Consider the following 26,625-nt stretch of genomic DNA (forward strand, 5'->3'; position numbering starts at 1 on the left):
AGAGCACGAGTTGAAAGTTCCTGGTGAGCCTCGCACTTGTCCGCGTGGGCCAAGATTCTATTATCTATGATGGTCTTTTCTTTTGAATTCTTAGAGTTGCTCCATAGTCATTTGATTTATTCCATGAGTATTCTTTATTCATTATAGACTGGTGACTAGTATTAGGCGTTTTTCCGTATTTCAGAGATGTTTTAGTATTATTACGTTGAAAACGGGTTGATTGAGGATGATTGCATTTAGTTTGGTTGAAATTGGATATTTTTATTGTTCATTTTGAGACAGGAAAGTTTTGGATAGTCATAAAAACAGGGGAAACTCTGGCCGATTTTCTGTAAAATTCCCGTTAATGCTTGCTTTGGGAACCCTACCCCATAGCGCCGGTCATGGTCCTAAATTGGGTCGTGACACCGTGTCAGAGTATGAGGCCAGATTTCTATTTTTGGCTAGGTATGATACTCAATTGATTCCACAGAGGAGGAGAGGATCGTAGGTTTTTGGGTGGACTTGTGTATTCACTCCATATTGCTTGTCTCCAGTTAATGGCCTTAGGATCTTCGTTTCAGACAGTTGTTGATCATGCTGTGGATATCGAGCCTGCCAAGACTTGATCATTGGAAGAGTCTAGTGAGAAGAGGCTGCGTCATCTTGGTGGTTGTTGACACCTAATTTTTTACCTCCCGTAATTTATTTTAGTCACTCAAAATCCTTGGATATCAAACAGAGTGAAATAAGTATTTTTAGAAGCTAAAATGATTTTATAAAATTGTTCAGACAATATTTTCATTCTTAATTGGTAAGAGAATTTCTATAAATATTATAAAAAAATTATAAATTAATTTACACATTTCATAGATTTACCACAATTATTTACTTAATTGTCTAAATTGCTAAAATATCAATTTGCTAGTATTTTACTCTGTTTAATGCAAGGAATCTGGTTAATTAAATATTAATCATTTTACCCCTCAATTCTTATTTAATCAATTTATTAGAAATTTACCATAATTAATTGAGTATTTAATAATGATAAATTCTGAAATTTCCCATTGAATGACTATAATTGAAATGATATATTAATAGTCCAAATTATGACCCAATTGAAAGTCAATTCCTTGACTTGAGGTTATTATTGCAAAATTAGCTTTGTTAATTATTATTTAGTCTAATTATGACCTCACATGAAAGGCCAAACTCACCGGTCTGACGAATAAAGGTCATTCTCGCAAAAGTTGCTTTAAAATGGCTAATTGGACCAAATGAGGCTATAATTGAAACAGCCTGCTCTCAAGATCAAGTCAGTTGAAGGACATATTTGCAAAATTAGCCTTTGTTTGCTTAATTAGCTTCCATTAAATCGTGATTGAGAGTCTAAATTAATTAGCTGATGTGTATACACATATATACACGGATATACATGTAATATATATGAATATCCCATGTATATATGTATACACACGCACTAATCCATCTCCCCTCTCTTTCTAAACAGACCAGGCTCAATCCCATGGGACTTGACCCGACCCAGTATAGACTTAAAGGGGTAATACCCCTTACTCCCTCCCTCATTCCCTCGTCCAAACAGACCCTCCATATTCTTTCCCACCTAAAAGGCAAACCCTAGTGCCAGTATGATCTTCACTCTCTCTCTTCTTGTCACCTTTGACGATTATGGCAATATTTCAGTCCCAAAAAGTGATTGCCAGGTCTGTGTGGCCAAAAATGGCAACATATTTAATATTTCCTCCGCTTTTCACCAAACGCAACCCTAAACGAGGTATTAGCATATTTTTTTTCAATTTCATTCTTACTTTCCTGCAAAATCAAACGGTCAACACTGTAAAAATCTTTAATGGTTCTTATTTGTTCTTGATTTTAAATATCACATCCTGATTGGTTCCTGATGAACTTTTGATAATTGACCTCTGTGGTTAAACTTCGACCATTGATATATTATTTGATGAAATCTTAGCCATATAATGATGAATTGTGAGGAAGAAATCCCAAATTTAGGATTTGTCCCACATTAGCTACATTAGGGTTTTAAGGATTTGGGCATTCTATAAATAGGGCCCCAACTTTCATTATTTAACACACCTTGAACTTGGTATTTCACTTGCAAAACCGAATACTTACGGTTTCTAGAATATTTTATTAAGACCTTTAACTCTCGGTTCAGTTCAAATTTTAAAGGTTTAATTCTTTGTTTGTGTGGTATTTTGTGTGATTTTTGTGCATTTGGGGGGACCAACAAAGCTTCCAAGTCCAAATCTCTTGAAGGATACGCATCAAACAGGTAATCCTCCTTCCCTTTTATTTTTATGCATTTTAATTCAGTTTCTTAGTTATTTGTATTATGTTTATGTGCTGGTTTTTGTTTATTTTTTAGCTAAATATGTTCTTGTGCCATGTTAGTTTAGTTTAGGCAGTAGAGTATGTGTTTGTATATCAATATTCGTTAAAGTCATACTATCATTAGAAATCGATAGCTAGCATGTATGACTAAAACTAGAGAAAATCGGACAGCATCTCCTTTTTTTATACGACATTCCTCCATAGCTTATATATCAACTCCCAAACGTTAATAATACATTCGCAACATCCTAACAATAATCTTTATTCATCCACATTATTCACATTTCTCAATTCACTTTCAATCACCCATATCCATGGTCATTACACACGACCACGTTCATTCACATACATTGCCTATCCCGTGTTCTCAACATCATTTATAACATATTTATATCACAACACATCAAGAATCATGACTCAATTCAAGTTATTACTCAAAATGACAGTATTCCAAATTCATGACCCATTTATCTATACCCTTCTACAATCCAAGTATTTCAACTCTCAAATACCTTGAACAACATGGAAATATCATAAATCTTACCTTAGATGTTGTAGGAACAAGCCTTGGTTGGTAATACTTCACTTGAGCAAAAACCCTAGTTCATCTACAATGAGATTTCTTGACTTGAATGATCTTTAATGGGTTTTCTTACACTTGATTCACTTGGTTTTTGTTGTTGATCACTAATAATCCTTGAATTCTTGTGGAATAAATGTAGAGAGATTTTTTAGAGAGAAGGGGTGTGATATGGAAGTGAAATGAAATAAAACTTGGATCCTTATATAATGAACCATTTCGGTCCCCGACCCAATATACGGACCAACATACGGTCCGTACATTTTATACGGGCCGTATGTTTGGCCGTATATTTGGTCCAGAGAGTTATGCCATTCTGGGCTGATTATACGGTCCCAACATACGGACCGTATAATTTATACGGCCAGTATGTTTGGTTGTATAATCCCCAGTGATTCCAAAGCTCGTTTCGTCGACTCATTTGATCTCCAATCCTTATGGAACCTTCTTAGCACTTGTTCAACACCTCAATACCAATCTAAGCGACATTGTCACTCTTCTCCAAGACGTCATTAAATCCCCATTAACTCGTTACTAGTATTTCCTTTCCGATACCTATCGTATCTTTTGCCTTCTCTTGGTCAACTTTCTTCCCCTATCTCAACATCTTTGAAATCTTAACTAGGGTCATCGAATGTCATTTCTTACTTATGGAAATACCGTATACTCGTACTCTTCACTAGTCTATTCACTTGTGCATCAACGGAAGATTTTTCGAGGTGTAACAGTGCACCTCCACTTACTTAAACCTAATTCCACCAAGCCTTCTTGGAGAAGTACATGCTGCGTAATTTGAGGGATGAGCGTAGAGATATGTTACTTCATTTGCGAGATCGAGGTATGACCGTGTCAGAGTATGAGGCCAGATTTCTATTTTTGGCTAGGTATGATACTCAATTGATTCCCACAGAGGAGGAGAGGATCGTAGGTTTTTGGGTGGACTTGTGGATTCACTCCATGTTGCTTGTCTCCAGTTAATGGCCTTAGGATCTTCGTTTCAGACAGTTGTTGATCATGCTGTGGATATCGAGCCTGCCAAGACTTGATCATTGGAAGAGTGTAGTGAGTAGAGGCTGCGTCATCTTGGTGGTTGTTGAAACCTAATTTTTTACCTACCGTAATTTATTTTAGTCACTCAAAATCCTTGGATATCAAACAGAGTGAAATAAGTATTTTTAGAAGCTAAAATGATTTTATAAAATTGTTCAGACAATATTTTCATTCTTAATTGGTAAGATAATTTCTATAAATATTATAAAAAAAATTATAAATTAATTTACACATTTCATAGATTTACCACAATTATTTACTTAATTGTCTAAATTGCTAAAATATCAATTTGCTAGTATTTTACTCTGTTTAATGCAAGAAATCTGGTTAATTAAATAAATTAATCATTTTACCCCTCAATTCTTATTTAATCAATTTATTAGAAATTTACCATAATTAATTGAGTATTTAATTATGATAAATTCTGAAAATTTCCCATTGAATGACTATAATTGAAATGATCAATTAATAGTCCAAATTATGACCCAATTAAAAGTCAATTCCATGAATTAAGGTTATTATTGCAAAATTAGCTTTGTTAATTATTATTTAGTCTAATTATGACCTCACATGAAAGGCCAAACACACCGGTCTGACTAATAAAGGTCATTCTCGCAAAAGTTGCTTTAAAATGGCTAATTGGACCAAATGAGGCTATAATTGAAATAGCCTCCTCTTAAGACCAAGTCAGTTAAAGGACATATTTGCAAAATTAGCCTTTGTTTGCTTAATTAGCTTCCATTAAATCGTGATTGAGAGTCTAAATTAATTAGCTGATGTGTATACACATATATACACGGATATACATGTCACGACCCAGCCCCGTAGGCCGTGACTAGTGCCCGAACTGGGCACCCGTATACCAACCTGTTACATATAACATCAAACTGAAACTACGACAATACGGATACTTATAAAGGAACTCCAAAGTTCGTAACATCATCATATATATATATTTCCAGATCAACGGTCTCCTGAGGGGTCACAACTAATCATATCATGAAATAATATGCAAGCCGACAAGGCTGCCATCATATATCAATATCGTATGCAAGTCGACAAGGCTGCTACTAGAGACGAACATCATACCACAGCACATCGTATAGACACAGCTGAATAGAACTCATACACAACCCACACATATGTCTACAGACCTCTAAGAGTACGAATAGTCAAATATGACGGGACAGGGCCCCGTCGTACCCCTAGATAGCATATACATATATATATATATATATATATATATATATATATATATCATAAGATTCAAACCAAAAGTCTAGCCTCCGGAACAACGGAGCTCTCCAAGAAAGAAGAAAGGGAGTCCTAAGCTGGCGGATCACGAAATCGAGAATCTGCACCTACGGGCATGAAAGCAGCCCCCCTGAAGTAAGGGGGTCAGTACGGAATATGTACTGAGCATATAAAGCATGAAATACAGTAAACGGGGTCATAACTGAAATAAGAAGTACAGAAAACGAGTACAATATCCAGAATACTAAAATACTTGCTTTTGAAACATAAATCATGCATGTCAATATCATATATCATATCCGGCCCATTATGAGACTCGGTGAACATGGTCGTCACCCCGTCTTTGGCGCCATAACACAGCATACTCCAGAACACAGCATAACTCCGTAACACAGCATAACACCATAATATATATATATATATATATATATATATATATATATATATATATATATATATATATATATATATATATATATATACCGTACACGGCCCTCTAGTGAGGGACTCGGTGAACAATGTAGTGGAAGTGTGCACGATAGCAGATCCTGGCCCTGGACTCAGTGAAAGACATATTGAGGCATGCACGAGCAGAGTAGTGAGAACTATATGCAATTTAAAACATTTTCAAGACCCAATAGAATAATCAACACGAATTACCATTTGAAATTCAGGACAATAGTCGTATCAAATACCTTTCGAATGTCACTCGGAACATGTCAAACATCCTTTGAATGTTATCATATGTATATCACAAAGCCTTTAGGATCATAGTCATATGTCACTATAGTATGAAACACCTCATAACGTACAGTCACTAGTTATCACAAAGTTCCTAAGAATAAGAACGGGTATATATATCGATTATCATCCAACGTACAGAAAACTAAAAAGGGAGACTCAATCACTTGAGAATTGCAATATCACGAAGTGAATAAGAATCATACATATCATTCAAAGGTTAGGAATGGAATTACCCCAAAGTTCATATCAGTCATCACTTAAGTCTAAGACATGCCAAAAGAAAGAAAGGATAGCTTTACATACCTGTTAGCGACTATTCGTGAATCCCTTTCGCCTCGTCGCTCTTTTAGCCTATTTATATAAGAGTAACGTTATCGTTAGTACTATATTTTTTTGTTCACAATCTATAGCCCATTTCTTATAGAACCTATATTTTAGCTTAAATATTCTCGTTTAGGGTTTTTGTTAGTTAGGGACTTAACGAAAATCGGGCAGCATTTCCCCTATATATTCGCCTAACCCAAATTTCTAATTGTCCTCCTATCAACACAGAAATACCAACAATAACGACATATACATAAAATTCTCACAACTCAGCCCATAATATTCCTAATAACCCAATAACTTTTTTTTCTAAATTCATTTCAGCCCACAATTTCCTATAACATGAATTTCATGCACTTTCTTAATTCCAATTTTGTCCAATCCAATTTTAATCCTCCCATTACAACACCATTAACATAATTACACCACAAGACAAGAAAATCTTACCTTAATTTTCTCAGAGGAATTTCTACTCTTAATTGCTCCAATTTCGCAATTTCTTCTTCCCCGATTCAATATCCAACGTTGCTATCACCACCGCGAACTTGCAAATCATCTTGAAATTAAACCAAAGCAAAAAAGGCAACCCAATTTCCTTGGCCATGTCTGGCCATGAGCAGCAGCCATGGCTGGCCGTGAGTAGCAGCCATGGCCTTGCTCTCTCCTTTTTTAAAATTTTTTTTTTCCAACTTGCAAATGTTGAAATGCCAACAATTTGATCATTTGGCATGTACTTTTATATGGTGTCCACTTATTGGACAAGTGCTACCTCCCCCTATGACTCACCAAAGTTAGTTTTCTGATTTGTTTTTTTGTGTTTTTTTTTTGTTTTAATTAAAACGGGTGGGGCCCACAGTTTAAAAATTAAATTAATTAATTAATTAATCCCTAATACCTACTTAATAATTTAATCATAATTAAGTAGTTCCTAATCTCCCATAATATTTCCACACCAAATAAAATTTAATTTATGTTCTACTTTAAAATTGAAATTTAAATGTTTCTATCTCATGTCCGAAAATGACTCCGCCTTTAAATTGAGTCGACTTGCTTGTGAATAATTTGTCATATAAATATACGGGGTATAACATCCTTCCCCCCTTTTATAACATTCGTCCGCGAATGTTAAACTGATTCTGAACTCCCAATACTTTCTCAAGTTTCCTCTTATTCAATCACGCCCTTCACATACCTCTTCCATTGGTCGATTCACCATAATTCATTATAACACATTCCAGGTCTTTACTTAGTCATTCCTGTAATATCTCCTCTTTTTGTTACTTCTCGAGGTAATAATTCCATGCCTTTGTCTTTACTCTTCTCTTTATTTCATAGTTGGTTATCAACTGTATTTTGAGTTGTTCTGCTGAAGTGTTACTGTCTCTCTTATCTGCATACTGCTCAGTTGTATTGTCATCGATTGATTCAGACTTGTACTCATGATGCGTGTAGTCATGACTCGACTTTCTCTTTTTCTATAGTTATTCTCTTAAGATGATGTATCGTTCACTTCACTCCACCTTCTTATCTTTAAACAAGATCTTGTAACGCGCAGACGTCCCTCATCAGTTCTTTACACTTTAATATCCCTGGAGTATCGCATGTTTCTGGTATCCTGTGGATCCTTCGCAGGTTCTACGAGTAAAATGAAATTTCCCAGAGGGTGACATTTTTTGTACTCCAATATCCATGCTTTACTCCGCTGTGACAGTTCGTATTCTGGAATCCTCAGCATCATGTGTTACCTTCTGACTTTCTTTTGAAGGTCTCTAACTATCATTTGTTTATACCTCTCGATTTCGATCTTTAGGGTTGGCTATTAAATAGCGCTAGGGTCCCCTCATATTATAACTTTACTGTCATCCAATAACCAGTAACCCGCTTGTTCTAATTGTCTCGGTTAAATCATTTCGTAATTCTCTTATCGTAACTGGTAATACTTTAGGCATATTACCTCGTGTCGTTTCTTTATTTTTGACTAAAATTCTTCTATTGCCCCTTTGCTCAAATTTTCTCTTAGCTCTCCTTTTACGCATCCTATTGCAATCTTTACACAAGTATGTGTAGGTGCTCAAATCAGCCTAGTAAATACCTTAGCGTTGCCTCTCTTGTCTTTATGCAGACCCTATATCCTTCTCTTATATCTTTCAATTGATGTCAAGGCTCAACTATGGCTTTTGCCCTCAGTACTAATTTCATCTCTGTAGTTTTGCTTCAAACCCTTTTACACCTTTCTTTGATGTACTTAAAATTTGCAACCGCATTGTTGTTACTAAATTTTTACCCTCCTTATCAAGTACTCACTTGGCCTCGTTCTTAGTATACAAGTATTCGTAGGTTGCATAACTATTCCTGTACAATTTGTACAAAATGCGTCCAATCTTAGTCATAGTCTTTCCTTCTCCTGGCTTATTCTGCCCTACGCATCTTATTGTACTAACACTCACTTGCTGCCTATTTTACCATATTCTTTCCCCTTCCTCTATTCACCATTTGGTTTTTCTCATATCTTACTACAGGAGAGATTTCCTATCCTTTCTTCTTTTCTACCTTTGTGTCACGATATCATTAGCCAATAACTCCGTTGTCAAAATCTTAACCTCTAATCCAGTACAACCTTGCTATCCTTTATACTATCCTTTTAAGTTACTTGTTACCATTCTCTTATCATATTCTTCCGTTTTATAAGCATCCACCTTCTGATGTCATATTATCCAAAGTCTGTACCAATAATTCTCAACACTGTCTCAATTACCATCTTGGCTTCTATCCGTTTGTCGCTGGCTTTCAGATCTCACTAGCTTGTTTCAACATGGGAGCTCACTTTAGGTTTAAGTTTTCACATTAAATGTATTGCAATAGTTGCTTTCATCTTACACTTGCATTTCTCCCAGCCGCTTCCCCCCTATTGGGTGTACTTACACTATTATCTATTTCCATTCCACTCTATGTCCCCATTTCAAATTTTCAGATTCATATGATTCTTTTCCAATAAATTTGGTATACTGCACCATATCCATGTCTTCCTTAATAGCACTTACAACTTAGATTACCTATGTATGAAACCCCAACACCATCACGAGGTGATGAGAACTCTCGACCTATAGTACAAAATCTAATCTGATGGTTGGTACTCGAGTAATGTAATTAATGTAGCAATTTGTCCGAAGCCACATTCCATTCACCCCAATAAGTAGTTAGGTGGTGCTTATCATCGTCTCAAATTCTCCATTCATTAGCACTTATATTCTAATGATAAGTGTCTCAAGCTTTCTCATAACACTATCTTTATCCCAACGGATATCGTCTGTTTCTTCTAATATATTTACAATACATCAGTTGTTTTAGAAATCCACAATTCTTGTCCTTTAAGGATTTCACAGTTTCCGAGGTGAAGTCACATACACGTGTTACTCTTTTATGCCTCCCGCTTTTTCATCCTTGTCGTATACCCAACGCTAACTTCTAACTTACTCAAAATCATATCAAATTCGTTTTAATAGTGGTCATGTCTATCACCTTTTTGCCGTACTACACCTTAAGTCCGTAGCTATATATTTCCCTTTTATCCTATACTCATACTCAATTAGTTACGTCTGTCCTGGGTGCTTCTTTTAGTATTCCTTTCATTTCTCCAGTCTATATCCATCTTTTTATTTTGTGCATAACCCCTTTCTCATCTTCGAAACATATTCTGTTCATCTCTATTTGTTCTTGTCATCCCAGTCATTTCTGGCACTCCTTCTGTCTCGTTGCTCACCTTCCTTTAGGTTGGTCCTTCACAATTCTGTCGCTTATTTTACTCGTTTCCTTAGCTATACGTCATAACACATCGCTATACTGTAATCCCACTCGCTTTCTTCTTATCTTCCTCTTTCTATTAACTCCTTCTCTTCCTGTGCTCGCTTTCACTTTCGTTACCATTTGACTTTTATTTTGAACTTTCGCTATAGAACTATGTAAGTCTTTCTTATTCGTTCTACATTTGCTTTTCCGTTTCGCACTAATCACATCATGTTCTTTAGTTACTTCCTTGCTAGGCTTTACTCATTTCTATAACAATCCTTATGGTGTTCACATTACATCCTGTTCGTAATCCATCCTATAACGTAATACTTCTTAATCTTATGCACGATTCTTACTATGTTTTAATTACACTCTGTGGAATAGGCGTACTTAACCCTTCACCCTTTCTGATCAATCTTACTCATAGTATCTCACAAGCTGTCTTATCAATACCTTCATAACTTGTCATAATTCTTCCTCCCCCGTACGTTTATCTCAATCATATTATTACTCCTTTTAACTGTAAACTCGTCGTAATTTATCCCTACTTATCGGTTCACTCGATACCTCAGTAAAATGTTCTGTTACGAGTTACAACCTTTTTCTAAATCATCCCTTAGTATCACAAGCCCTTCCGAATCATCCTAGCATTTCACCAACAACATATGAAATACATGATCCTAGACAGCCCACAAATTTAAGTTTTCCTTCCACAAATTCCATCTCCAACTAGTTGATTGAGGACTAATAAAATGTTACCATGAGGCATTCTCCAACCACCACCAGAAGAAAACTAGAATCCGACAAGCACCACAGGACTTCTTGTGCTTGATTCACATGGTTTACCTCCAGATTTATTCTTGAGTCGTGAACGAATCATTTAGTTCATAAACTACTGGCTGTATGCTTTGTACTTTTCAATAAAAGTGAAACTTAATTACCGGACGTTTTTACCCTTTAACATAAGCTTTTTCTAAGGCAAAAGTGTGCCTGGAAAGCATTCTGGTCCATTCAAATGAATTCCAAACCTTGCTGCTCATATAGGCTTTTTCGAAATAAAATCTTTCAAATAACAATGGTGCCTCTTACGGATGACATGGAGGGTATCTCTTAAAGCTTTAATCCAGCATAATAAATTTTCCCTATCTGTATCGACTTTCAAGACATATTATGAACTTATATCCCATTCTATTCTTTTTTCTATTTCTGGGAAAATTTGGGCAGAGTTTCCTCTGTATTTCTTACTATCCCAAAACCTGCACGCAGGAAATACCAACAATGCCTCACAGGGCCAACATATACACGCATATATCGTATCGTATCATAGCCACACAGGGCTCCCAATTTCCAGTAAAAAGTATAAAGGTGTCGAAACTTACCTCACATATAGCACCTCAAGACGTACCTGATCCTTTAACGATCCGTCCTGTTATACCTTACTATCTACCTGCTCTTTCATTCTTCAACTTTACATTTCAATCATATTTCAACATTCTTGCCTTATCCAACATGCCTCTTTCGCACCGTTACTTACCTGTGTACTTTGTAGCTTCCAATATCGTCAGTCGCTTCCTTCTGTCGATGTCGTTCTTCAGCTGAAATCAAAGGTTAGTATAAGGAATTTCATTTCCTATGGCTGAGCTCTATCGCACGATCTTAGATATGAAAGAAAGGTAACATCCTCAATGTCCTGTAGCTTCCTGTTTATAGATGTGGTGCACAACACACCGATAAACAAGACTCTACTAGACACGGTCTGTAGACACTCCGAGGACAAACTACTCTGATACTACTTTTGTCACGACCCAGCCTCGTAGGCCGTGACTGGTGCCTGAACTGGGCACCCGTATACCAACCTGTTACATATAACATCAAACTGAAACTACGACAATACAGAAACTTATAAAGGAACTCCAAAGTTCGTAACATCATCATATATATTTCCAGATCAACGGTCTCCTGAGGAGTCACAACTAATCATATCATGAAATAATACGCAAGCCGACAAGGCTTCCATCACATATCAATATCGTATGCAAGCCGACAAGGCTGCTACTAGAGACGAACATCATACCACAGCACATCATATAGACACAACTGAATAGAACCCATACACAACCCACACATATGTCTACAGACCTCTAAGAGTACGAATAGCGAAATATGACGGGACAGGGCCCCGTCATACCCCTGGTTAGCATATACATATATATATCATAAGATTCAAATCAAAAGTCTAGCCTCCGGAACAACGGAGCTCTCCAAGACAGCAGAAAGGGAGTCCTAAGCTGGCGGATCACCAAAGCGAGAATCTGCACCTGCGAGCATGAAACGCAGCTCTCCCGAAGAAAGGGGGTCAGTACGGAATATGTATTGAGCATATAAAACATGAAATACAGTAAACGGGGTCATAACTGAAATAAGAAGTACAAAAAACGAGTACAATAACCAGAATACCAAAATGCTTGCTTTTGAAACATAAATCATACATGTCAATATCATATATCATATCCGGCCCATTATGGGACTCGGTGAACATGGTCGCCAACCCCTCTTTGGCCCCATAACACAGCATACTCCAGAATACAGCATAACTCTGTAACACAGCATAACTCCGTAACACAACATAACACCATAACACAGCATAACACCATAATATATATATACCGTACCCGACCCTCTAGTGAGGGACTCGGTGAACAATGCAGTGGAAGTGTGCACGATAACAGATCCTGGCCAGGGACTCAGTGAAAGATATATTGAGGCATGCACGAGCAGAGTAGTGAGAAACTATATGCAATTTAAAACATTTTCAAGACCCAATAGAATAATCAACACGAATTACCATTTGAAACTCAAGACAATAGTCGTATCAAATACCTTTCGAATGTCACTCGGAATATGTCAAACATCCCTTGAATGTTATCATATGTATATCACAAAGCCTTTAAGATCATAGTCATATGTCACTATAGTATGAAACACCTCATAACGTACAGTCACTAGTTATCACAGAGTTCCTAAAAATAAGAACGGGTATATATATCGATTATCATCCAACTTACAGAAAACTAAAAAGGGAGACTCAATCACTTGAGAATTGCAATATCACGAAGTGAATAAGAATCATACATATCATTCAAAGGTTAGGAATGGAATTACCCCAAAGTTCATATCAGTCATCACTTAAGTCTAAGACATGCCAAAAGAAAGAAAGGATAACTTTACATACCTGTTAGCGACTATTCGTGAATCCCCTTTGCCTCGTCGCTCTTTTAGCCTATTTATATAAGAGTAATGTTATCGTTAGTACTATATTGTTTTGTTCACAATCTATAGCCCATTTCTTATAGAACCTATATTTCAGCTTATATATTGTCGTTTAGGGTTTTTGTTAGTTAGGGACTTAACGAAAATCGGGCAGCATTTCCCCTATATATTCGCCTAACCCGAATTTCTAATTGTCCTCTTTCCAACACAGAAATACCAACAACAACGACATACACATAAAATTCTCACAACTCAGCCCACAATATTCCTAACAACCCAACAACTTTTTTTTTAAATTCATTTCAGCCCACAATTTCCTATAACATTAATTTCATGCACTTTCTTAATTCCAATTTCGTCCAATCCAATTTTAATCCTCCCATTAAAACACCATTAACATAATTACACCACAAGACTAGAAAATCTTACCTTAATTTTCTCGGAGGAATTTCTACTCTTAATTGCTCTAATTTCGCAATTTCTTCTTCCCCGATTCAATATCCAACATTGCTATCACCACCACGAACTTGCAAATCATCTTGAAATTAAACCAAAGCAAAAAGGCAACCCAATTTACTTGGCCATGGCTGGCCGTGAGCAGCAGCCATGGCCTTGCTCTCTCCTTTTTTTTTTTTTTTAATTTTTCCAACTTGCAAATGTTGAAATGCCAACAATTTGATCATTTGGCATGTACTTTTATATGGTGTCCACTTATTGGACACGTGCTACCTCCCCCTATGACTCACCAAAGTTAGTTTTCTGATTTGTTTTTTTGTGTTTTTTTTTTGTTTTAATTAAAATGGGTGGGGCCCATAGTTTAAAAATTAAATTAATTAATTAATTAATCTCTAATCCCTACTTAATAATTTAATCATAATTAATTAGTTCCTAATGTCCCATAATATTTCCACACCAAATAAAATTTATAAATAATTTATGTTCTAATTTAAAATTGAAATTTAAATGTTTCTATCTGGTGTCCGAAAATGACTCCGCCTTTAACTTGGGTCGACTTGCTTGTGAATAATTTGACGTATAAACATACGAGGTATAACAATACATGTAATATACATGAATATCCCATGTATATATGTATACACACGCACTAATACATCTCCCCTCTCTTTCTAAACAGACCAGGCTCAATCCCATGAGACTTGACCCGACCCAGTATAGACTTAAAAGGGTAATACCCCTTACTCCCTGCCTCATTCCCTCGTCCAAACAAACTCTCCATATTCTCTCCCACCTAAAAGGCAAACGCTAGTGCCACTTTGATCTTCACTCTCTCTCTCATCGTCACCTTTGACGATTATGGCAATATTTCAGTCCCAAAAAGTGATTGCCAAGTCTGTGTGGCCAAAAATGGCAACATATTTAATATTTGCTCCACTTTTCACCAAACGCAACCCTAAACGAGGTATTAGCATATTTTTTTTCAATTTCATTCTTACTTTCCTGCAAAATCAAACGGTCAACACTGTAAAAATCTTTAATGGTTCTTATTTGTTCTTTATTTTAATTATCACATCCTGATGAACTTTTGATATTTGACCTCGGTGGTTAAACTTCGACCATTGATATATTATTTGATGAAATCTTAGCCCTATAATGATGAATCGTGAGGAAGAAATCCCAAATTTAGGATTTGTCCCACATTAGCTACATTAGGGTATTAAGGATTTGGGGATTCTATAAATAGGGCCCCAATTTTCATTATTTAACACACCTTGCACTTGATATTTAACTTGCAAAACCGAATACTTACGGTTTCTAGCATTATTTGATTAAGACCTTTAACTCTCGGTTCAGTTCAAATTTTAAAGGTTTAATTCTGTGTTTATGTGGTCGTTTTTGTGATTTTTGAGCATTTTGGGGGAACAACAAAGCTTCCAAGTCCAAATCTCTTGAAGGATACGCATCAAACAGGTAATCCTCCTTCCCTTTTATTTTTCTGCATTTTAATTCAGTTTCTTAGTTATTTGTATTACGTTTATGTGCTGGGTTTTGTTTATTTTTTAGCTAAATATGTTCTTGTGCCATGTTAGTTTAGTTTAGGCAGTAGAGTATGTGTTTGTATATCAACATTCGTTAAAGTCATACTATCATTAGAAATCGATAGTTAGCATGCATGACTAAAACTTGAGAAAATCGGACCACATCTCCTTTTTTTATACGACATTCCTCCATAGCTTATATATCAACTCCCAAACGTCAATAATACATTCACAACATCCTAACAATAATCTTTATTCATCCACATTATTCACATTTCTCAATTCACTTTCAATCACCCATATCCATCGTCATTACACACGACTACGTTCATTAACATACATTGCCTATCCCGTGTTCTCAACATCATATATAACATATTTATATCACAACACATCAAGAATCGTGACTCAATTCAAGTTATTACTCAAAATGGCACTATTCCACATTCATGACCCATTTATCTATATCCTTCTACAATCCAAGTATTTCAACTCTCAAATACCTTGAACAACATGGAAATATCATAAATCTTACCTTAGATGTTGTAGGAACAAGCCTTGGTTGGTAATACTTCACTTGAGCAAAAGCCCTAGTTCATCTCCAATGAGATTTCTTGACTTGAATGATCTTTAATGGGTTTTCTTACACTTGATTCACTTGGTTTGTGTTGTTGATCACTAATAATCCTTGAATTATTGTGGAATAAATGTAGAGTGATGTTTTAGAGAGAAGGGGTGTGATATGGAAGTGAAATGAAATAAAACTTGGATCCTTATTTAATGAACCATTTCAGTCCCCGACCCAATATATGGACTAACATACGGTCGGTACATTTTATACGGGTCGTATGTTTGACCGTATATTTTTCCAAAAAGTTATGCCATTCTGGTCTGATTATACGGTCCCAACATACGGACCGTATAATTTATACAGCCAGTATGTTTGGCCGTATAATCCCTAGTGATTCCGAAGCTCGTTTCGTCGACTCGTTTGATCTCCAATCCTTATGGAACCTTCTTAGCATTTGTTCAACACCTCAATACCAATCTAAGGGATGTTTTCACTCTTCTCCAAGACGGAATTAAATCCCCATTAACTCGTTACTCGTATTTCCTTTCCTATACCTATTGTATGCCTTGCCTTCTCTTGGTCAACTTTCTTCCCCTATCTCAACATCTTTGAAATCTTGACTAGGGTCATCGAACGTCATTTCTTACTTATGGAAATACAGTATACTTGTACTCTTCACTAGTCTGTTCACTTGTGCATCAACGAAAGATTTTCCGTGGTGTAACATTCTTCCCCCCTTAGGAACATTCGTCCGCGAATGTTAAAGTTCTCGGGGATTCTATAAAAATTTCGCCAGAGTTTCCCCAATAATATGGCACTACCATCCTGCTACAACAACCCATAATAACAATGCCTTACAGGGCCACAACATAATAGCAACAAAATTTTGCCACACACGACCAAAAAGCATAAAAGGAAAGCATACATCACTACAACAAATTCGATTATCAGGGACAAATAATTTCGTCACTTTTAAGTCATATTTCGTCACCAAAAATCTTGTGTGACGAAAAAAATTTCGTTAATCATTCGTCCCTAAAAGCGGGTCGCTAAAAGTATACAAAGACAACTTAATGTTTCGTCACTAATAAAGTTTATTAACTACAAAATGTTCCTTTCGTCCCCAAATGCATAGTATTTGTGACGAACATATTAGTCATAAAAAGGATAGATTTTCGTAGTTGATAGTGTGTTTTTGTCACTAAAGAGGCTACTAATACCCACGAAACTATCTTGTCACTGACTATTTAGTTTGTTCAGTGACAATACCAATTGTCTCAAAAGCTATATGTATTTTGTAGCTGAAATAATATAATTTCGTCACTAAAGACTACCTTTTATATACAAAAAAATGTTTCGTCCCTAAATGTATAGAGATTAGTGACAAATTTGTTGTTATAAACAAAGCTTACATTTTTGTAGTTAAATATATCATCTCGTCACTAATAGTATTGCTTTTGCTGACAAAAAAAAAATTGTCACTATAAATTGTCATGATTAGTGACAATTACAATTGTCATAACATAAAACATTAATTCGTACCCAATAAAGAGGAGGATACTAAGAAAAATATATTTTTGTCGCTAAATGTAATCAACTTATGACGAACTAATTTGTTTCGTGACGAACATATATTTGTCTAGAAAATTTTAGTTTAGTCGTCGCCAAAAATTAATCCTTCAATGACAAAATATTTTTCACTAATTATAGACATTCGATGACGTTTAATTATTTTGTAGTTATTAATTTTTAAAATTAGAATTGCATAAATTGAAAATAAAATAACAAAACATGCTAGATAATAATACAATTCACCCATGATCATACAATTAAGAACAACTAAAATTGTACTGAGATCATATCTCATTCCAAACTCCTAAATAAAAGTAAAATATGTCTAACGACAAGAAAATCCAACTGAAATATACTTAATATTACTCCTAAACTAAGACAGACAATGCAATTTCTTCCAAAGTACCAATCCAACTGAAATATACGAAATATTACTCCTAAACTAAGACATATAGTGCAGCTTCTAAAATACTAATAATGTGGTGACACTTAGTTTGCAATCAGTCTTGATTCAATTCCCACATTTAATACCTGCGGAAAAGAGAGAAAAGAAAATTAAGATTAGATTTAAAGTGTAGAAGTTGAAGAATTCAAATCTCAAATCCAAAGATAAATAGAGTTCATCATCAAAAGGATTTATCTATTTGGAACAATATCATACTACAATACTATAATTCTAATATCTTCTCCTAATAGCAGTAACTTTTTTTATGTTTCAAATGTCTAGCTAGATTTATGAGAAGTACTACTGTTTATTCCAGTTTTGATGAGTACAGTTGTATAGGAGTTATATGTTTGGATTTCTGGACAGCCTGGTGTGGCTGATATTCATCTGCAAGAGCAAAGCTGCGCGAACAATAGGCCTTTGGAAGACTGGATTGAGTGGACAGCTGCAGAAAACATTTATCACAGATACTTTTGATCTAGACACTACTAGTATTCTGTCCAGACCCATATGATCTAGCTCAACTTTTGGGTTCATTTTTCTCTGGTGAATTTAATCCCAACCTTCGACGCCTACGATTGTTTTTTCTTCTTTTCCTTTTGACAGATAGTCTAACTAATACTCCAAGATGATGTTAAAAGTATGTATTATATGGCTGTTGGTCAAACCTCCTTTACTCTATTCCTCCAAACCATGATATTTGCTCCCCCCCCCCCCCCCCCCCCACAACCAAACCCAACACACCTACTATGTTGCTATAAGCGTTTTCTAAAGACCACCCGAACTTCCCTTTGCTTTCTAGCCTTGGATGTCCCTTGTGTACCTTATTCCACAATGTTCCTTGATCCTTCTACACCACCAGTTGCAATGAAAATAAGGGGGAGAGTTAGGAACATATTTCCTCTAATTTTTTTCTTTTATGGAGGGGTTGACAGAGAAGATAATCTACAAGCGAGTTACGCTTTTACAGCCATGTTTGATAACATTTCTAGAGTGGAACTTCTATTTTAGTTTCGAAAATACGAATGGTCATTCTGCATCAATTTTACTTTGTTCAGCTTACTTTCCTATCTAAATGTTTATTGTTCGATGACAAACCATACAAATTGTTTTTTAAAAAAAACAGATCTTAGAAGTAGCAATCAAGTCTAAACATGTGATTTTTTGTCACTAAGAACTCCAACAATTAACGACCTTCCTATGGATTCAAGAGGTTGCTTTAGGATATGGATCAAATGCAAATTATTATATGTATAATAAAAGAACTAAAACAGAATTTATCATGTAAAGTAGTGTTATTTCTAACCTTGATGGCAATGAGCTAACAAAATGTTGCATTTTTTTAAACATTTCCTCTTGGCGTGCTGCTAAAGTAACCAATTGAGAGTTTAATGCTTGTATCTGGTCCTGCTGAGTTTCTATCTGGGACTGCTGGGTTTCTATCTTGGACTGCTGGGTTTCTACCACAATTTCAGCTGCATTTAATCGTTTCTGTAAATCATGTTGGGCAGTAGCAGCTTCCTCTTTCGTCTTTCTAAGGGAGTCTTCTAACTCTGCCGTTCTTCTTTGTGTGGCTCTTGTAGTATCAGGTTTCGGACCATAACCGAGACCTTTTATGTATCCCGATTTTTTACCAAGTATAGTATCCATAATTTGATCAATAGTCATGGAAGGCTCTCCCGGCTCTCCCGAAGTATATATATCTTTCAAATCTTTTAGGTTGTTCTGCATAAGAATATTAATATTATTTAAATTAATTATAAATCTAGCAGCAAATACAACTATATTGCAATGAAAATTACGCTACAAAATAGCAGCACAACACAGAAATTCTACCAGGGAACACAACAACATCTTGTTTGGAAATCAGTTTTCTGGGAAGACTATAACAAAATCAATATTCGCTGGTAAAATGGAATTCACCAAACTCGCTCGGGAGTTAATTTGAGTAGTTGTTTCTGTTGTAAGGTGGAATTTTCATTATTTTAAAGTCCAATCACAAGAAAAACTTATTATGAATTACTCAAGGCTAATCTCAATTTCTAAGTCAAAAAGGACGACACAACTTCTGAAGAATATTTACCCGGACAAATGCAATGGCTATGGTACTAAAATAATAATTTTCTTACATAGTTAGTCTCAGCCTCTAGAGATGACCATCCTTTTTCAGTCGAGTAATGAGTACTCTTGTAGAACTCGGTTCTGTCAGGCTCTATTCCATTTCCAGCCTATAAAATAAAATATTAATATGATGTAGAACTAAAATATTGTTAGAAAGAAGAACAAAAATGGTATAACTTACAAGTTCAGCACGAGCAGGTACAAACGCTTTTGACCCCATGAAATGATTAGTTTTAAGCTTACTTCGATTGGCCCTGTTTATGTCGCATCGTTTCTACAAAGAAAATATAAATATATATAACTTAAACAACAAGGAGAATAACATATATAAATTACCTTATGCTCTAGATCAGCCCACATGTCACAAAGCTTATTCCAATTTTCTCGGGGCAACTCTGACACTTCAATTTTACGAGCTTCTTCCTCGGAACGTGCACTTTCAAATAGCTGTTTTAACTTGTAACGCCATTGTCGACTTCTATTTTTCAAAATATCCTCAACACTATCTTTCACGTAATGCTCGTCCAAATCAATTTCAAGCTTCTCCTAAAGAACAGATATGTTATGAAGAAACACACAAACAATCAAATTCACTTTTATATTAAAACAATAATTAATCATCATATCAGCTAATCCCTTTTATATTTGTTGGCGTTCTCTCAGTGTGTGGTATTAGCACTAGGTGCTCAACCTACTGAGGGATTGTCAATTTATGGAAAGGGTAATGGTATTCTTGAATTGTAATACTATGTAACTTGGTGCTGCTACAACAACTACAGTGATACACCAGGCATAGTAACTGAAGGCCATACTTAATATATTTATTGGCTCTTTCTGAGTGTGTGGTATTAGTACTATGTGCTCAACCTGTTGAGAGATCGCTAATTTATGGAAAGAGTACTGGTTTTAGTGGTTTTGATACAGCTAAGGATGGCCAAGTGGTGCTATTATTAAGCAGAAAAAGCAAGGAATCAGAAGAGCTGCTGTATACTATTTTAATATGGCTAAAGACTGTAAGATAAAATATGCAAATACCATCAGAAGTGTAAATCAGGAGAATTTCACTAGGCCTAGGAGGATTTGCAGCAACAACATCAGGAGAAAAACATTGCAAGATTATGCTAAGCTTGGAAAGACAACAAGAAATGGTGCAATAAAGGATCAAACTTGGGACATCATTTGGAAGATAATGCAAGGCAAGCAGATATGCAGAGGAGCAGAAATCAATATGCAACTGGTTTTTTTCACAAGGAAGGCTATGTATGCAGCAGTTGTCACACACAGAGGCTATGCATTCAAAGTTCCATATCAGCAGTGCAGTCAAGACAAAAACTGCACTGTATAGAAGCAGTTTATGGCCATTTCTTGGCCAAAATTGTTTCAGTTACATGAGTGAACTTACTATTAGATTTCAATGGAGATAGATATCGCCGATGAGTTCGCCAAATAAATAGATGGATGAATAACAACAATACCCGAAAGAAGAGAACTCACTATAATCACTACCATGTAATAAAATTACAAGATTATAGAATCCTTACGTGGCACCTAATTAGTGCTGCATCTTTTTCCTCTCTTGTGAGTTCCTTCCACCGAAGCGAAAGAAAATTCCTGGCAATTATCCCTAGTTCATTGGATAATTTTGCCGATTGAGTTGGCTTAGTTGGCCTCCTTTTACCAAGTGGAATCTAAATTTTCATCTTGCTTCCCATAGTATTCCTCATCCTTTCAAGACCTTTCCCTCTAGTCTTGCCACGACCATTCCTGATCTTAGTGGAATCATCTGATGGAAAAACGTCAGTTCAAAACACCACATATGAGTATGGCACAAGATAAAGACAGAAACAAATGAAAATTTTGCTTCATTTTGTTGTATTTTAATAGACACCAAGTCAAGAAATTCATCGACAAAACAGTAAGAATATAGGAGAGCTAATAGCATGTCCTTTGATCATTCAGATCATAACCAGTGATTATAAATTTCACAGATTACATAAAATATCGTTGGATTTCAAAGCCGTAGATCACAACAACTATTCATTCTGGAAAAGGTTTAAATCGTGCATATTGACAGAGTAGGTACCTTTACATAGCTGGTTTCTATATCATGATGAGCAAAGGAGAGCCGGTCAAGCATAAAACAAGTGTAACTAATACAAGTTATCATGAAGAAACTATTACATGTGATCTATGCCAACATTTTCAACTTCTTAGACTCACTTATGTAGCTTATATGACAAAGCAAAATCAATCGCAACTGCTCATACAACATATCCAATGTCTTGCATTTAAAGAAAATATGTAAGATAAAGGGCGATATCATGAAGCACTTCTTTTTAAAATGTTGAAATAGCATCAGATAACTTTATGAGTTAAATTCACAAATCTTGGGTTGATGATTGAATTACTGAAATAACAGTCAAGATCAACATAAGAATTATTCGAGTAACTCATAAATGCAAGAAAGAGAGGAGAATAAATTAAAGAACACAAAAGAAAGAGCAAACAAAAATAACATGAAATATCAAATTTTTTAAGTTGCACTTAAATGATCTACTTTAAACTAGTAGAAGATGGATAAGCACACTAAGAAATTATTACAAATTTAGGACTTTCACTATTTACAACCCTAATTCTGATTGTATTAGCTCTAAAATTTTCTATATTCCACTTATAAAGAAGCTCCATTGTGTATCAAAAAGAATTTCACAGTCCTGTGCAGAATAATCAAAGGTAAATGTTTTTTTATTCCAACTTGGCCAATAACTAAATAATTTAATTCTAATTAATAATAAAACGTATCACCTGTATTAACAGGGGGAGTAACATTATTTGATTCATCCGGCGATTGAGTAGCTCGAATAGTTTTCCCTGTAAGTGTAGTTTGTTTGAAGATATGTCCTCCTGGTGCCATTGATTTGCAAAATTCTACCAAGACACAATATCTAATTTTAGTATGTTCATAAGATGTAAACTCCATTGGATTAACAAACCAATACTTATAGAAAAGCACCAATCATTGAGCCCGTGCCAGCACAGGCCCAACATTGTAATTAAGGTTTAGTATTACAATCAAAACATGAAACAATGAGCAAAACATCGAACATTTACTACTGCTGCTAACTTTTAGGTTCCTCCTACTATCTTACTCAAAGTTATGTTACAGCAGTTTCTTTTGGCAAGGACCAACCTTTTTAACACTAATATTCTCATTTCTAGTCCCTGATTATAAGGCCACCTTAGCTTGAGTTGTAGAAAGAAGAAATTGGAGGTGAATAGCACGCTAGTATAGGAAATAGAAAACACTAAGGTGTTGTTTGGCCATAAAAATTATTCACTTTTTTCCAGATTTTTTTTCCACTTTTTTCACTTTTGGGCGTTTGGCCATAAATATTCCGAAATACCAAAAACTCAAAAAACTTGTTTTTCAATTTGTTTTCACTTTTTTACAGCTATATTTCACCAAAAACTATAATTTCAAAAACTATGGCCAAACACAACTCCAACTCCAACTCCAACTTCAAAAATTCCAAAAAAAAGTGAATTTGTTTTTGGTATTTTTGGCCAAACGCCTACTAAGATGCTCTTACATTCCAATAAACATGCTGTTTTGAATGGGTTAGAGAACACATCGCAACGGTTAGGCAAATCAAACAGGAGAGGGGGAAGTAACTAATTTATCACAAAGTGAAAAAAGAACCAGCATTTTTTTAGGCAAAGATTGATAATTCTTGCCACACTGCCTCAATTTCTGCAGTAAAATAATTACTCGGCAAACAAAACGAAATATAAAACATAAACATTGAGTCTTCCACGCAGGAGCATTTTTCTCCTTTGAAATCGACTAAATGTTGAGCTCGAAGCAGGAAGAAAAAACATCAAAACACAACAACAAATATGCTGAGAGAAAAATTCGCAGGACCACATAGCAAAGAGGCATGCGTTTTGCACCAACAGCTAAACAAAATCTTATTAATGGTACATAATAAGAGTAATGGAGAGTGCAAAGTGTCTTTACGCGATTCAACTATCAATTCAATGGGTTTGGATCTACTCCAGTTATAAACGCTCCCGTATATATCAATATAGATTTGGATTAGTACCACATGCCCCTTTAAAATGGCTTAGATACCTCCTCCTCCACCCTTCTCCTAGAGGCTAGAATACCCTTTATAACTTAAAGAAAATACAAAACCAAATATATACTGATTCTTTTTACTGATAGAGAATGTTTTGCCTGCCCTTGCGTTTTTTAGCTTGCAAAAGCAACTTTCTTATTTCTTTCAGAAAGCATAATTTGTTCTAATCACACACAATTAATTCTTCTACTCCTTGTATTCCATTCCACTATAGCATTAATGTTTTCAATGGAGGTTTCATACTGTTAGGGGCAGTAGATTAAAGAGGAGACTGTTCTTTTCTTACTACACTACCCACAAGTGAAATGTTCTCCTAATTTTCTTTCCATAAAGCTAAGTATATCATTTAAAAAACTGGAGAGCTCAAATAGATTATAAAATGGTCATTTCCAATAATTTTGAGTTTTGAATTTGAGTAAGAAAACTCTGACAGATGAGATCACTTAGTTGTGGAGCTTTGAATTTACTACATAGTATTTCATTTGGGAGATAAAGGATCCAAACGCTTAATTCAATTGATTATGTGTTAATCATAATGAAAAGCAAGCACAAAATAGGGAAATTGAGGTTGAAAATGAAGAGATTGTTTCTATATCCAATTGAATGGTTAAATAAAACCCAGCAAGGTTATATCAGCCACTGAAATGCGAAATTAGAAAATTCAAAGAGAACTCAAAAGACGAAGAAAACAGAGAGGAAAATCTGGACAAAAATTAAAAAAGAAACAAACCTATGGCAAGAAATAACATAAATCATGAAGCTGGAAAGTCTCACGCACGTCATTTATTAAGAAGAGTTCACTACCTTCTTGCCGTATTATTAATTGAACTTTTGAAGCATCACTAGCATACTGAAGAATCAGTATAACATGCTAAAGATATATATTTATGCTAGAAATTTCCAAATTTGAAGGCACAGAAACTTTTCCATAAACTTATATAAGCTACAGTGTTAACAAGAGGCTGTGGTCTAATAAATATCGAGCCTTGTGAAGAAATACCCATTGGTTTCATCACAATATTTAGTTAACCTACAGAATATTCATCTCAAAAGATATCGGTTCAATTCATCCGGATTCAATGTGCCATTACCCCATCCGAATTCTAATTATTTGACTCAAACACATGCTTTAACACCATGTTTTCACAATCAATCCTTCACTCGAAACCCGAGTGGAAAACGCCAATATGAACAAAGCAGAGGAGAAATCATTTCAATAGATGCCCTGAATAATGTCATGCTTCACTAGTTATGTGCCACACACCAACTGTAAATATACACACCACGCGAAACTGTAGTCTACACAGTAAATTAGAGTCTTTTTGTTTCAAAAACTCACAGTAATTGATTTTCTCGAGCTTCTATATTGATTAAATGAGACAAAGATAAAGCAAGATCAATGGATATTCAACAAATAATCAATGAACAAATCATTCAAGATATGATTGTCACAAATAACTATCTATTTAATCTTGTTTAAAGATAAAGAAGGAGGAATGATACATACCTGTTCTTCTTGCTCAGGTGCAGAAATTCTGCTTCACTTTCCAATGTAACTTCTTCGTTTATTTTCTCATATATATGGTGGTTATCCTGAAATTCTTTTGGAGCCAAAATTGTGAAAAAATGTAAGCGCCAAAAAACGGTTTCTTTTTCCATTTTTCAGCTTTCTGTAATTCTCTTTGGTGGGAATTAGAAGGACAACGAGTTTGAAGGAAGTAGTGCTTCTGATTAACCCAAAAACTTAGGAAGTGAAGAAGTGCTCAAACCCAGCACTAGATCTTCAATTGTTGAGCAAGATTTTAGGGTTTTGGTCTTATGACCTGATGCCCTTTCCCCCTTTTTTTTCTTTTCGTTATGTGTTGCTTGAAACACTTCTTTTTTATTACTTGGTTAATATAATAAATTACATACTAAACTTGCTTAGTGGTATTTAACTAAAAAAAAATATACTCCGTATGAAAAAGGAGATATACAAGGAAACAAATACTTTCATTTATGATCTATGAAAATAGTAGCTAGAAGATCAATGAATATTGATGAAGAGAATTTGGAAAGGTTTAGAAGTTTGAAGCCAACCAAATAAGTATAAATACAAATAAATAAAGAGAGCAAAAAAGAAAACGGCTCTTGGCATTAATAATATGACAAAGCATTTTTTAGTTATTATAAATGTATTTAATTTTTTATATGTTATTAACATTAATTATTTCATTATTTTTTAAAGGGGAGATGTCCATCAATAGTTTAGGGATATTTCCGTCTTTCAAATTTAGACTTAAGAGCTATTGGCATTAATGATATGACAGAGCATTGTTTAGTTATTATAAATGTATTTAAGTTTTTATATATTATTAACATTAATTATTTCATTATTTTTTTAAAGGGGAGATGTCCATCAATATTTTAGGGATATTTCC

The 26,625-nt window shown here is 35.0% G+C and overlaps 1 protein-coding gene across 3 annotated transcripts; it reads right to left on the minus strand.

The window, feature by feature from the left end:
- Positions 1-17,772: 17,772 nt before the first annotated feature.
- Positions 17,773-26,279, minus strand: LOC132635835 (uncharacterized). 3 transcript variants are annotated; one of them, XM_060352392.1, is made up of 8 exons: positions 25,713-26,277; positions 22,872-22,994; positions 22,150-22,191; positions 20,403-20,612; positions 20,248-20,340; positions 20,075-20,173; positions 19,252-19,670; positions 17,776-18,031 (listed from the first exon to the last, which is right to left on the minus strand). In XM_060352392.1, the coding sequence occupies exons 2-8, from the start codon at positions 22,905-22,907 to the stop codon at positions 18,025-18,027; spliced, it is 906 nt and encodes a 301-aa protein (XP_060208375.1). In that variant the 5' UTR covers positions 22,908-22,994; positions 25,713-26,277; the 3' UTR covers positions 17,776-18,024. The 3 variants fall into 3 exon arrangements, with proteins under 3 accessions (XP_060208392.1, XP_060208375.1, XP_060208384.1); XM_060352409.1 differs by lacking the exon at positions 20,075-20,173 and having other exon boundaries at positions 17,773-18,031; positions 25,713-26,279; XM_060352401.1 differs by lacking the exon at positions 22,150-22,191 and having other exon boundaries at positions 17,778-18,031; positions 25,713-26,275.
- Between the last annotated feature and the right edge of the window lie 346 nt (positions 26,280-26,625).

Source organism: Lycium barbarum, chromosome 1 (genome assembly GCF_019175385.1).
Source record: "Lycium barbarum isolate Lr01 chromosome 1, ASM1917538v2, whole genome shotgun sequence".
NCBI classification, from domain to species: Eukaryota; Viridiplantae; Streptophyta; class Magnoliopsida; order Solanales; family Solanaceae; genus Lycium; species Lycium barbarum.

Bases quoted from the DNA above. Each gene is read 5' to 3' on its own strand.
- LOC132635835 (XM_060352392.1), bottom strand. From the start codon at position 22,907: ATGAATCAAATAATGTTACTCCCCCTGTTAATACAG. The intron at 20,341-20,402 runs GTAATTTATATA...TTTTCTTTGTAG, and splicing joins GGGCTGATCTAGAGCATAAG to AAACGATGCGACATAAACAG. The intron at 19,671-20,074 runs GTAAGAAAATTA...ATTCTTATGCAG, and splicing joins TAGAGGCTGAGACTAACTAT to AACAACCTAAAAGATTTGAA.